At 37.9% G+C, this 13,363-nt stretch overlaps 2 protein-coding genes across 8 annotated transcripts in view; one reads left to right on the plus strand and one right to left on the minus strand.

Moving 5' to 3' along the window:
• TRERF1 (transcriptional regulating factor 1) overlaps positions 1-13,363 on the minus strand; it is a 572,147-nt gene that overhangs the window by 392,897 nt on the left and 165,887 nt on the right. The window lies entirely within an intron of this gene.
• UBR2 (ubiquitin protein ligase E3 component n-recognin 2) overlaps positions 1-13,363 on the plus strand; it is a 115,760-nt gene that overhangs the window by 97,941 nt on the left and 4,456 nt on the right. For 5 of the 6 annotated variants that reach the window (XM_060162901.1, XM_060162895.1, XM_060162896.1 and 2 more), the window contains 5 exons: positions 1,170-1,300; positions 8,226-8,334; positions 10,552-10,608; positions 10,930-11,007; positions 11,722-11,892. In XM_060162901.1, coding sequence (XP_060018884.1) covers positions 1,170-1,300; positions 8,226-8,334; positions 10,552-10,608; positions 10,930-11,007; positions 11,722-11,892 — 546 coding nt within the window. The remainder of the gene's footprint in view (positions 1-1,169; positions 1,301-8,225; positions 8,335-10,551; positions 10,609-10,929; positions 11,008-11,721; positions 11,893-13,363) is intronic. The other variant, XM_060162898.1, reaches the window with a different exon arrangement.

The raw sequence follows: 13,363 nt of genomic DNA on the forward strand, positions 1-13,363 counted from the left end.
CACACATTTTTAAGGTATATCCAGGGCCGGCAGGAGTGACATTCTTAGAACCTCATGTTATTGGAGTCATTGTGATTTGGTTACGACAGTTTCACTTGGCTTTCTTTTTTTTTTTTTAATTTTTTTTTTTTTTAATTTTTGGCTGTGCTGAGTCTTGGTTGCTGCGTGCGGACTTTCTTTAGTTGCAACGAGCAGGGGCTGGTCTTCCTTGTGGTGCGCGGGCTTCTCATTGCAGTGGCTTCTTTTGTTGTGGTGCACTGGTTCTAGTCACACGGGCTTCAGTAGTTGCAGCACATAGGCTTCAGTAGTTGCGGCACGTGGGCTCAGTAGTTGCAGTGCACGGGCTCTAGGGCATGTGGGCTTCAAAAGTTGTGGCGTGCCAGCTCAGTAGTTGTGGCTCACAGGCTCTAGAGCGCTGGCTCAGTAGCTGTGGCACATGGGCTTAGTTGCTCTGCGGCATGTGGGATCTTCCCAGACCAGGGCTTGAACCCGTGTCCCCTGCATTGGCAGGCAGATTCTTAACCACTGTGCCAGCAGATAAGTCCCTTCACTTGGCTTTCCAACAGTATATGTCAAGAACCATACTGTTTGTTCTTTGACTAAGTTATCCCATTTCTGAGAATCCACACTAGCAAAATAATCCAACATATAGAAAAACCTACAGACATAAAGATGTACACTGATATTATTTATATTAGCAAAGAATTTGAAGCAATCTAAGAGTTTGCTTACAGGGAAGTAATTTAGTGTAGGTTATGATTTATGTTATCCAGAATCTTAAAATTCCAATAAAATTATGGTTTATGATCTGAAAATCATGTTAATTTTAAATTTTATATGTTACAAGTACAACTGTGTAAGACACATTAGTATGAAAATAGTTTTCCAAAGTAATGCTTGCTGATATAAGGTTATAGAATAGTGGATAGTTTTTTTATTTTCCAGATTTTCTCTTTATATAGCTGTATAACTTTTACAAATTTTAATAACAGCATTAAAGGGTATATCACCAATTATACCTGATGTCCTGTAATAGTTAGGGCTACCCATACCTTTTAAGCCAATGTGCTATCAATTCCAAATAGTAGTTGTCTGTTTTCACACTGTGCTATAACTAGAATGACCATTTTTTAATTACATTTCCCAGTTATCATTTTTCTCTTTCACAGTGCCTTGAAAGAAATGCACTCTGGTTGGCATCTGTTGAGGAATGTCAGAGCTGGAATCATGCCTTTCCTGAGGTGTTCTGCTTTGTTTTTCCATTACTTAAATGGAGTTCCTTCCCCACCTGAAATTCAAGGTAATTTCTAATTTCTTTCAAAATGTAGGAAATGTATGTAGTCTTTCACTCTAGCAAGTTAAGAATTAAAGTGCATTGCAAAAATGAAAACTTATTAACAATTTAGGTCACAGCTAATTGACTATGGTGATGTACCGATTATATAATTAGGTGCATATTTATGTAAATATCTGATTTTATTTGGATTTCAGTAAATGTACTGATTTTGTACATGTACAAAAATGTACTTGTTTTGCTTTCAGATGTTAAAATTGTTCAATTGTTTATTATTCATAGACTGGGTTCTTCAGATTTTAAAAAGTGAAAAGTGACAAATTCAGGTGTGGTTTTTGTTGCTTTTTTTTTTTTTAACTTTTGATTTTATATTGGAATATAGCCGATTAACAATGTTGTGATAGTTTCAGGTGCACAACAAAGCAACTCAGCCATACATATACATGTATCCAAACTCCCCTCCCATCTAGGCTGCCACATAACATAGAGCAGGGTTCCCTGTGCTATACAGTAGGTCCTTGTTGGTTGTCCATTTTAATTATGACAGTGTGTACATGTCGATCCCAAACTCCCTGGACTATCCCTTCCCTCCACCCTTCCCCCCGGTAACCGTAAGTTTGTTCTCTAAGTCTATGAGCCTGTTTCTGTTTTGTAAATAAGTTCCTTTGTGTCATTTCTTTTTAGATTCCACATATAAGAGATATCATATGATATTTCTCTTTCTCTGACTGACTTTGCTCAGTATGGCAATCTCTAGGTCCATCCATGTGGCTACAAATGTCATTATTTCATTCTTTTTAATGGCTGAGCAATATTCCATTGTATATATGTACCACATTCGCTTTATCCATTCCTCTGTCGATGGACATTTAGGTTGCTTCCATGTCTTGGCTATCGTAAACAGTGCTGCAATGAACATTGGCATGCGTGTATCCTTTCGGACCATGTTTTTCTCTGGATATATGCCCAGGAGTGGGATTGCAGGATCAAATGGTAGCTCTATTTTTAGTTTTTTAAGGAGCCTCCATACTGTTCTCCGTAGTGGCTGTACCAATTTACATTCCCACCAACAGTGTAGGAGGGTTCCCTTTTCTCCACATTCTCTCCAGCATTTATTGTTTGTGGATTTTTTTGATGATAGCCATTTTGACTGGTGTGAGGTGATATCTCATTGTACTTTTGATTTGCATTTCTCTAATAATTAGCGATGTTGAATATCTTCTCATCTGTCTTCTTTGGAGAAATGTCTATATAGGTCTTCTGCCCATTTTTTGATTGGGTTGTTCGTTTTGATGATATTAAGCCTCATGAGGTGTTTGTAAATTTTGGAGACTAATCCCTTGTCGGTCACATCATTTGCAAATATTTTCTCCCAATCTGCGGGTTGTCTTTTCGTTTTGTTTATGGTTTCCTTTGCTGTGCAAAAGCTTTTGAGTTTAATTAGGTCCCATTTGTTTATTTTTGTTTTTATTTCCATTATTATGGAAGACAGATAGAAAAGGATGTTGCTGCAATTTATGTCAGAGAGTGTTCAGCCCATGTTTTCCTCTCAGGGTTTTATAGTATCTGTTCTCACATTTAGGTCTTTAATCCATTTTGAGCTTATTTTTGTGTATGGTGTTAAAGAACCATCTAATTTCATTTTTTTACATGTAGCTGACCAGTTTTTCCAGCACCATTTGTTGAAGAGACTAGACGGTCTTTCCACTGTTGTGTAGTCTTGCCTCCTTTGTTGTAGATTAATTGACCATAGGTGTGTGGGTTTATTTCTGGGCTTTCTATCCTGTTACATTGATCTATATATCTATTTTTGTGCCAGTACCATACTGTTTTGATGACTATAGGTAGTATAGTCTGAAGTCAGGGAGCCTGATTCCTCCAGCTCCGTTTTTCTTTCTCAAGATTGCTTTGGCTATTCGGGGACTTTTGTGTCTCCATACAAATTTTAAGATTTTTTGTTCTAATTCTGTGAAAAATGCCATTGGTAATTTTATAGGGATTCCATTGAATCCGTAGATTGCCTTGGGTAGTATAGTCATTTTGACAAATATTGATTCTTCCAATCCACTAACATGGTATATCTTTCCATCTGTTTTTGTCGTCTTTGATTTCTTTCATCAGTGTCTTATAGTTTTTGAGTACAGATCTTTTGTCTCCTTAGGTAGGTTTATTCCTAGGTATTTCATTCTTTTTGATGCAGTGGTAAATGGGATTGTTCCTTGAATTTTCTTTCTGATCTTTCATAGTTTATAGAAATGCAACAGATTTCTGTGTATTAATTTTGTAACCTGCAACTTTACCAAATTCATTGATGAACTCTAGTAGTTTTCTGGTAGCATCTTTAGGATTTTCTATGTATATAGTATCATGTCATCTGCAAACAGTTACGGTTTTACTTCTTCTTTTCCAATTTGGATTCCTTTTATTTCTTTTTCTTCTCTAATTGCCATAGGTAGGACTTCCAAAATTATGTTGAATAAAAGTGGTGAGAGTGGACATCCTTGTCTTGTTCCTAATCTTAGAGGAAATGCTTTCAGCTTTTCACCATTGAGTATGATGTTAGCTATAGGTTTGTTGTATATGGCCTTTATTATGTTGAGGTATGTTTCCTCTGTGCCCACTTTCTGGGGAGCTTTTATCATAAATGGGTGCTGAATGTTGTCAAAAGCTTTTTCTGCATCTTTTGAGATGATCATATGGTTTTTATTCTTCAATTTGTTGATGTAGTATATCACACTGATTGATTTGCAGATACTGAAAAATCCCTGTATCCCTGGGATAAATCCTACTTGATTATGGTGTATGATCCTTTTAATGTATTGTTGGATTCGGATTGCTAGTATTTTGTTGAGGCTTTTTGTGTCTATGTTCATCGGTGATATTGGCCTCTTTCTTTTTTTTTTTTAATATTTATTTGGTTGTGCCAGGTCTTAGTTGCAGCAGGTGGGCTCCTTAGTTGCAGCTCATCAGCTCCTTAGTTGCAGCATACGGGCTTTTTAGTTGTGGCATGCAAACTCTCAGTTGCAACATGCATGTGGGATCTAGTTCCCTGACCAGGGATCAAACCCAGGCCCTCTGCGTTGGGAGCACGGAGTCTTAACCACTGCGCCACCAGGGAAGTTCCAGCATGTAATTTTCTTTTTTTTTGTGGTATCTTTGTCTGGTTTTGGTATCAGGGTGATGGTGGCCTCATAGAATGAGTTTGGGAGTTTTCCTTCCACTGCAATTTTTTGGAACAGTTTCAGAAGGATAGGTGTTAGCTCTTCTCTAAATGTTCGATAAAATTCGCCTGTGAAGTCATCAGGTCCTGGACTTTTGTTTGTCAGAAGATTTTTAATCACAGCTTCAATTTCAGTGCTTATGATTGGTCTGCTCATATTTTCTATTTCTTCCTGGTTCAGTCTTGGGAGACTGTACCTTTCTAAGAATTTGTCCATTTCTTCCAGGTTGTCCATTTTATTGGCATATAGCCACGTGTAGTTTCTTATGATCCTTTGTATTTCTGTGGTGTCTGTTATAACCTCTCCTTTTTCATTTCGAATTTTATTGATTTGAGTCCTCTCCCTTTTTTTCTTGATGAGTCTGGCTAAAGGTTTATCAGTTTTGTTTATCTTTTCAGAGAACCAGCTTTTAGTTTCATTGATCTTTGCTCTTACTTCCTCTGTCTCTATTTCATTTATTTCTGCTCTGATATTTATGACTTCTTTCCTTCTACTAACTTTGGGTTTTGTTTGTTCTTCTTTCTCTAGTTGCTTTAGGTGTAAGATTGGGTTGTTTATGTGAGATTTTTCTTATTTCCTGAGATAAGATTGTATTGTTATAAACTTCCCTCTTACAACTGCTGTTGCTGCATCCCATAGATTTTCGATTGTTGTGCTTTCATTTGTCTCTAGGTATTTTTTGATTTCCCCTTTTATTTCTTCAGTGATCCATTGGTTCAGTAGCATATTGTTTAGCCTCCATGTGTGTGTTTTTTGTAGTTTTTTTCTTATAGTTTATTTTTAATCTCATAACACTGTTATCGGAAGATGCTTGATATGATTTCAGTTTTCTTAAATTTACCGAGGCTCGCCTTGTGGCCTAGCATGTGGTCAATCCTAGAGAATGTTCTGTGTGCACTTGAGAAGAAAGTGTATTCTGCTGCTTTTGGATGAAATGCTCTATAAATATCAGTTAAGTCCATCTGGTCTAATGTGTCATTTAAGGCCTGTGCTTCTTTACTGATTTTCTGTCTGGATGTTCTGTCCATTGATGACAATGAGGTGTTAAAGTCTCCCAGTATTATTGTGTTACTGTCGATCTCTACCTTTATGGCTGTTAGTATTTGCCTTGTATATTGAGGTGCTCCTATGTTGGGTGCATATATATTTACAGTTGTTATATCTTCTTCTTTGATTGATCCCTTGATCATTGTGTAGTGTCCTTCTTTGTCTCTTATAACAGTCTTTATTTTAAAGTTTATTTTGTCTGATATGAGTATTGCTACTCCAGCTTTCTTGTGATTTCCATTTGCGTGGAATACCTTCTTCCATCTCACTTTCAGTCTGCATAGGTCCCTAGGTCTGAGGTGGGTCTCCTGTAGACAGCATGTATATGGGTCTTGTTTTTGTATCCACTCAGCCAGTCTATGTCTTTTGATTGGTGCATTTAATCCATTTACATGTAAGGTAATTATCAATATGTGTATTCCTGTTGCCATTTTCTTAATTGTTTTGGGTTTGTTTTTGTAGGTCTTTTTTCTTCCCTTCTTCTTTTGCTCTCTTCTCTTGTGTTTTGATGACCATCTTTAGTGTTGTGTTTGGGTTGCTTTTTCTTTTTTGTATGTGTATCTATCGTAGGTTTTGGTTTTGCTGTTCCCATGCAGTCTTTTTGTTGTTGTTGTTGTTGTTTTACTTATTTATTTTCAGTTGCATTGGGTCTTCGTTGCTGCATGCAGTCTTTCTCTAGTTGCAGCAAGTGGGGGCTACTCTTCATTGCAGTGTGCAGGCTTCTCATTGTGGTGGCTTCTCTTGTTGCAGAGCATGGGCTCTAGGCGTGCAGGCTTTGGTAGTTGTGGCACGTGGGCTCAGTAGTTGTGGCTCGCAGGCTCTAGAACACAGGCTCAGTAGTTGTGGCATACAGGCTTAGTTGCTCCACAGCATGTGGCATCTTCCTGGATCAGGGTTCGAACCCATGTCCTCTGCATTGGCAAGCAGATTCTTAACCACTGCACCACCAGGGAAGCCCTCCCATGCAGTTTTGATACAGCAGTCTATGTATGTACAAGGTTTTTTATTTTTTAAGTTGCTAGTCCCTTTCCCACTTAGAGGAGGAGTTCCTTTAGCATTTGTTGCAAAGCTGGACTGGTAGTGCTGAATTCTCTTAGCTTTTGCTTGTCTGTAAAGCTTTTGATTTCTTTGTCAAATCTGAATGACATCCTTGCTGGGTAAAGTATTCTTGGTTGTAGTTTCTTCCCTTACATCACTTTAAATATATTGTGCCACTCCCTCTGGCTTGCAGAGTTTCTGCTGAGAAATCAGCTGATAACCTTATGGGAGTTCCCTTGTATGTTATTTGTCATATTTCCCTTGTTGATTTTTTTCTTCGTCTTTAAGTTTTGTCGATTTGATTTCTGTGTGTCTCGGTGTGCTCCTCCTTGGGTTTATCCTGCCTGGGACTCTGTGCACTTCCTGGACTTCGTTGACTGTTTTCTTTCCTATGTTAGGGAAGTTTTCAGCTATTATCTCTTCAAATATTTTCTTGGGTCCTTTCTCTTCTCCTTCTGGGACCCCTATAATGCAAATGTTGGTGTATTTAATGTTGTCCCAGAGATCTCTTAGGCTGTCTTCATTTCTTTTCATTCTTTTTTCTTTATTCTGTTCTGCGGTAGTGATTTCCACCATTCTGTCTTCCAGGTCACTTATCCGGTCTACTGCCTCAGTTATTCTGCTATTGATTCCTTCTAGTGTATTTTTCATTTTAATTATTGTATTGTTCATCTCTGTTTGTTTGTTCTTTAGTTCTTCTAGGTCTTTGTTAAACATTTCTTACATCTTCTCAATCTTTGCCTCCATTCTTTTTCCGAGATCTTGGGTCACTTCACTATCATTATTCTGAATTCTTTTTCTGGAAGGTTGCCTGTCTCCACTTCATTTAGTTGTTCTTCTGGGGTTTTTATCTTGTTCCTTCATCTGTGACATAATCCTCTGCCTTTTCATTTTGTCTAACTTTGTGATTGTGGTTTTCGTTCTGCAGGCTGTAGGATTGTAGTTCTTCTTGCTTCTCCTGTCTGCCCCCCTCAGGTATTTTTTAATCTGAAACATGAGGCCTTGAAGTTCAAAATAGCCATAATTACACATAAATCTGATTTTAATGTAGGAATTAAAGGTAGACTTAAAGTTTACTGTACCTCATAGTGCCTGGCACAAGTCATGGGGTGCCTGCATGTTATGCTGCTTTCTAGAAGTTTGTTGAATAGCATCTCCATTTAGCTAGTTGTCCAGGCACCATTGAGAAAATAATTTACCCTTCCTAATCATTTTCAGTGATGATTAAGTTAGTGTTTAAATCCATCTCTCGGTGATAAAATCATCTTACGTCTCTGTACTGCCTTATACTTTTCCAGAGCTACCCATGTTATTTTTGTCATTTAATGTTCACAACCCCATGAAGTATATCACACAGGTACCCCATTTTGCAGATGGTAAAACTGAAACATCAAGAAATTGTGACCAGTTTGGTAAAGGAGTCGCCTGACTCCACTTTCAGTTATGTCATTTTCTGTGGATCCCTTCCATGTGCCATCTTATTTACTTCCTACAGGTTATGTACCTAGCAAAATTGAAATATTTCATCTCATGCCTTTTTTGTTTTAAGCTCTGCTGTTGCTTACTCTCCTATAGGATCTACTCTTAGTTGTTATATGCAAAACTGTTTTCTTCTCTATTTGCAGCTTCTGGAACAAGCCATTTTGAACATTTATGTAACTATCTTTCCCTGCCAAACAACTTCATTTGCCTTTTTCAAGAAAATAAGGAGATAATGAAGTTACTGATTGAAAGGTAACGATTATACACTTTTCTTCTTTATATTGGAATATATATATATGGAAACAAACTTCAGTTTATCACATATTTTACAAAATTCTCAGATAGCCTGGCAGAATTCAATCCATGTGATTCAAAGTATAATTATTAGGTCTTCTTAGTTAAGGATTTACCTTTATGGTAAGATTTTTGCCAGGCCTACTGAATAGCGTAAGCATATTTGCCTGGAAGGAGAGTAGTGGTGGAAATGTTTATTTCCTCATATTAACTTACTTGTTAAATACTATGTTCTGTAGATTTTTGAAACTGAAAGAAACCTTAAGGGTTATCTAGTCTAATATCCTCACTTTATTTTTTTATTTTATTTTATTGCTTGATTGATTGCTGCTTTGGGTCTTCATTGCTGCCTGCGGGCTGTCTCTAGATGCAGTGAGCGGTGGCTACTCTTCATTGCAGTGCACGGGCTTCTCATTGTCATGGCTTCTCTCATTGCAGAGCACAGGCTCTAGGCGTGCGGGCTTCAGTAGTTGTGGCTTCAGTAGTTGTGGCTCATGGGCTCTGGAGTGCAGGCTTAGTAGTTGTGGTACACGGGCTTAGTTGCTCCATGGCATGTGGGATCTTCCCGGACCAGGGCTCGAACCTGTGTCACCTGCATTGTCAGGCGGATTCTTAACCACTGCACCACCAGGGACACCCTATCCTCAGTTTATATTTGAGAAAACTGAAGTCTAGAGAAATTGACCCGTTAATCATGTCAAGTTAGTGACTAAGTTAAGAATAAAATTTGGCTGAATTTACCCACAGAATGGGAGAAAATGTTTGCAAATCATATATCTGATAAGGGAGTAATAGCCAGAATATATACATCTAGATTTCCTACATCTCAGCAACAAAAAAGCAAGCAACCCATTATAAAATGAGCAAAGGACTTCTCCAAAGAAGATATACAAATGGTCAATAAGCAAAGCACATGAAAAAATACTAAACATCACTAGTCATCAAGGAAATGCAAATAAAAATCACAGTGAGATACCACTTCATACCCATTAGAACTGCTGTAATGAAAAAGGCAGACATTAATAACACATGTTGGTGAGGATGTCAAGAAACTGGAATCCATGTACACTGTCGGTAGGAATAGAAAATGGTACAGCTGCTCTGGAAAACAGTATGGTGATTCCTCAAAAAGTTAAACAGAATTACTCTATGATCCAGTAGTTTCACTTCTAGGTGTGTATTGCAAAAGAATTGAAAGGAGGAACTCATAGAATTTTGTACACACATGTTCATAGCAGCGTTATTCACAATAGCCAAGAGGTGGAAACAACCCAAATGTCCATAAACTAATGAATGGATAAACAAAATGTGTTATATACATTCAGTGGAGTATTATTCAGCCTTAAAAAGGTAGGAAATTCTGACACATGCTACAATGTGGATGAAACTTGAAGGCAGCCTAAGTGAAATAAGCCAGTCACAAAAGAACAAACATTACGTTTCTATTTATATGAGGTACCTAGAATAGTGAAATTCATAGAGACAGAAAATAGAATGGTGGTTGCCAGGGGCTGGGAGTAGGGGGAGGAATGGGTTAGTGTTTAACAAGCACAGAATTTCATTTGAGAAAGCTGAAAAAGTTCTGGAGACAGAGGTGGTGATGATTGCCCAACAACGTCAATATACTTAATGCCACAGAACTGTACACTTAAAAATGGTTAAAATAGTAAATTTTATGTGCTGTGTATTTTACCACAATTAAAAAATTTTTATTTTATATGAGTGTTCTAGCTCTAGATTATAAGAGCTTCTCATTGATTCAGACTGTTTTGGTTTGGGTTTTGGTTTGATTTTTTGGGCCACACTGCGTGGCTTGTGGGATCTTAGTTCCCTGACCAGGGATTGAACCTGTGCCCTTGGCAATGAGAGCGCAGAGTCCTAACCATTGGACCACCAGGGAATTCCCCAGACTGGTTTTTCAGAGTGTCCAATTAGTGGGGGTAATAGCAAATTTTAATATGTTAAGCATTGTTGCTTTCAGAAAATCAAAGGTCATATTCTTCTGATTTTAAAATATGGTAGGCAAAGTATGTGGTATTCCTCTAAGCTTCTTATGAAGAGATAAATATAATAAGCCAAGAAAACTGTTTCTCTCTTACTGGATTTAGAGAAGAAAATTTTTTGGTTCTAGCCCTTCAAAAGTAAAAAATTTTTTTTTCTCCATTTACATTAAAGTTGGTGTCATAACATTGAAGTTAAGAGATACCTGGAAGGTGAAAGAGACGCTATAAGGTAAGCTGAAGATTGTCAAAGACTTGGTTGGAGGCAAGAAGTAGGAAGGAAGCAGGATATAAGTGTACAGGACAGCCCATTGTCCTGATAATTCATCCTGAGTTCTTCAAGTAAAAATGTGAGCCCTAAGGCCCTACGTTATTTAAGCATGCATTTTAAAGTTCTTACTTTGGCTTTTTGCTGCTGTGGGTAGTGCCCAGTCACTTAGATTCAGGCTTCCTTTATTTATTTTGACTAAGTTAAGAGTTTCCCTGTCATTGTTACAATATGTCCTCATATTAACTGGGTTTTTTATGTGGTTTTTGTTTTGTTTTGTTTTAGCTATCCAAGAGAATCTAACAAATTAATAGACCTTCCAGAGGATTACAGCAGCCTCATTAATCAAGCATCTAATTTCTTGTAAGTTTTTATATTAGCTTATTGAGCACTTCCTACCACTGGAAACACTCACTTCTCTACACAGAACTTGAAGGACTTTGTCATTGTTTTCTTTTGTTTGGGTAGGGAAATCATAACATCAGTAGTACCACCTAACTTGTACTACCAAACTTGTAAAAAGCATGATTCCATGTTTCAGAATAAGGTATGAGAAAGCGGGTGATGAGGGACAAGTTTGATTCATTAGATGTTATCTAAACAATTTGCACTTTAAATAACACATTAACTACAAATGGTTATATTCCTAAGCAGTTATTATTATTTTGCATATATTATTGTTTTAAGCTTTAGAATAGCATTGTACATTATCCTATAGCTTTTTTCACTCAGCATTGTTTGTAAGATTTATTTATACATTTGACACATATAATTTTTCATCAGTTTTCACTATTGTGTAGTACTTCATTATATGACAGTAGCAGTAATTTTTTTTAATTTACATATTTTTTTCCTCCTATTGATAATTTTATTTCTCTTTTCTCCACTTGTTGATTGTTTCAGTACATGGTATGTGAGATGTTACCTATTCTAGAAATAAATTTGCCTGGTCCATAGTCTGTATGCATCTTCAGCTCTACTTGATATTGCAGAATTTTTTTCCAGGGCAGTTTTACCACCCTCAGCTCTTTAGCCAGTCTTATAGAGCCTTGACTTGTGCTTTTTTATTTCATGGAGGTGCCCCAAATCAGGTGGTGACAAGAGCAGAGCTCCAACTCTGTGCCTTGTATGTGGAACTCTGCTGTGCTCCCAGAGCTACTGCTGTCAGACGGAGTTGGAAGGGGAGGACGTGGGAGCTTGCACCGCCCACACCTACTCCTGTGGTTCTGGGGTGGGCATCTTCCTGAGGTAAGGCCCTGGAAGGAGCTTTCTAGCTTTGGACCTGCCACAGTAGACATCTGTTGAGGGGTGGAACAAGAAACTGCTACATTGCAAAGATTTGAGGCCACTCTTTTATTCATTTGAGGAAAATGGGGAGCCTTGTCTCCACACATCTCATATTTGGCTCATGCTAACTCTGTGCTGTTTTTTCATTATCATTTCCATCCCCATGACAATTCTGTTGTTTCTTTGTGCCTCATTGTAATGTGAAACTTCTAGCTGTGTTTGGTTTTCTACCCAGGCACAGTCAGAATTACTTCTTTTGTTGTATCCTCATGGTTGGAGTCATACATATCACAGGCTGATGTATGTAGTTGTGTACATTCGACAACGTGCAGCAAATACTTATCAGTGACTGTGTAATGGATATTGAGAATGCAGTAGTCAACAAAGCATACGAAAATCTCTGCCTTCATGGAGCTCAGTTTCTAGTGAGGGAGATAGAAAATAAAATAAGAATTTAGAAAGCAATCCATGCAGAAGAGAAAAAATAAACTAGGGAGGGGAATATGAAATGGCAGCTGGAGAGTTGAATTTTAGATAGGGAACCAGGGAAGGTTCCCTGGGAAGGTGACTTGAATAAAGACCTAAAGAAGTGGGGAGAACATTCTAGGCAGGGAGCAGCAAGTGCAGAATTGCTGGAGAGTGTGCCTGCCGTGTTCAAGAAAGAGCAAGGACAAAATTCATCTAACTGTCCTGTAAAAATGGATAGGTTTTTTAAAAAAAAATTATCCCTCCATAAAATTTATTTTAAAAAAAAAAGGAATTCCCTGGCCGTCCAGTGGTTAGGACTCCGTGCTTTCACTGCTGAGGGTGCAGGTTAAATCCCTGGTCGGGGAACTAAGATCCCACAAGCCGCATGGCATGGCCAAAAAATAAAGAAAGAAAAATAAAAAAAGAAAAGAAACAACAAGGAGGCTGCTGCTACTGCAGTAGTGAGCACAAGGGGGAGAGTCATGGGCCTGGTGTGTCCTAGCGAGGTCTCTGAGTGAGATGGAAGCCATCACAGGGTCTGAAGGCGAGAAGTGACATGAGTTTGAGCTCCTCTGGGGCATAGATTATATCCACATCTTAGTCACCTTAGTACCCCCCAGTGCCTGACAATTTCTTGTATATGATAGGTTCTCAATAGATATTGAGATGAGCTGAATTGTTAACACCAGAAAGAGTTAAGCAAACCTCTCAAAGGGATCAGGAGACACATTTTTAAAAAACCCTTAGGAGAAATGTAAAAGTAGCATTTACCTTGTGTGGCACATTTCAGAATTCTTTTAGTCGTGTAGAGTATTGCTTTGTGTTTCAGGTCAACCTAGTTCGTAATATTTGTGTGCCTTTTTTTTTTTTTTAATTTTTGGCTGCATTGGGTCTTCATTGCTGCACAGTCTTTCTCTAGTTGCGGCATGTGAGCTTTCTCTATTTGCAGCGAGTGGAGGCTACT

This window comes from Lagenorhynchus albirostris, chromosome 10, assembly GCF_949774975.1.
Source record: "Lagenorhynchus albirostris chromosome 10, mLagAlb1.1, whole genome shotgun sequence".
Lineage (NCBI taxonomy): Eukaryota > Metazoa > Chordata > Mammalia > Artiodactyla > Delphinidae > Lagenorhynchus > Lagenorhynchus albirostris.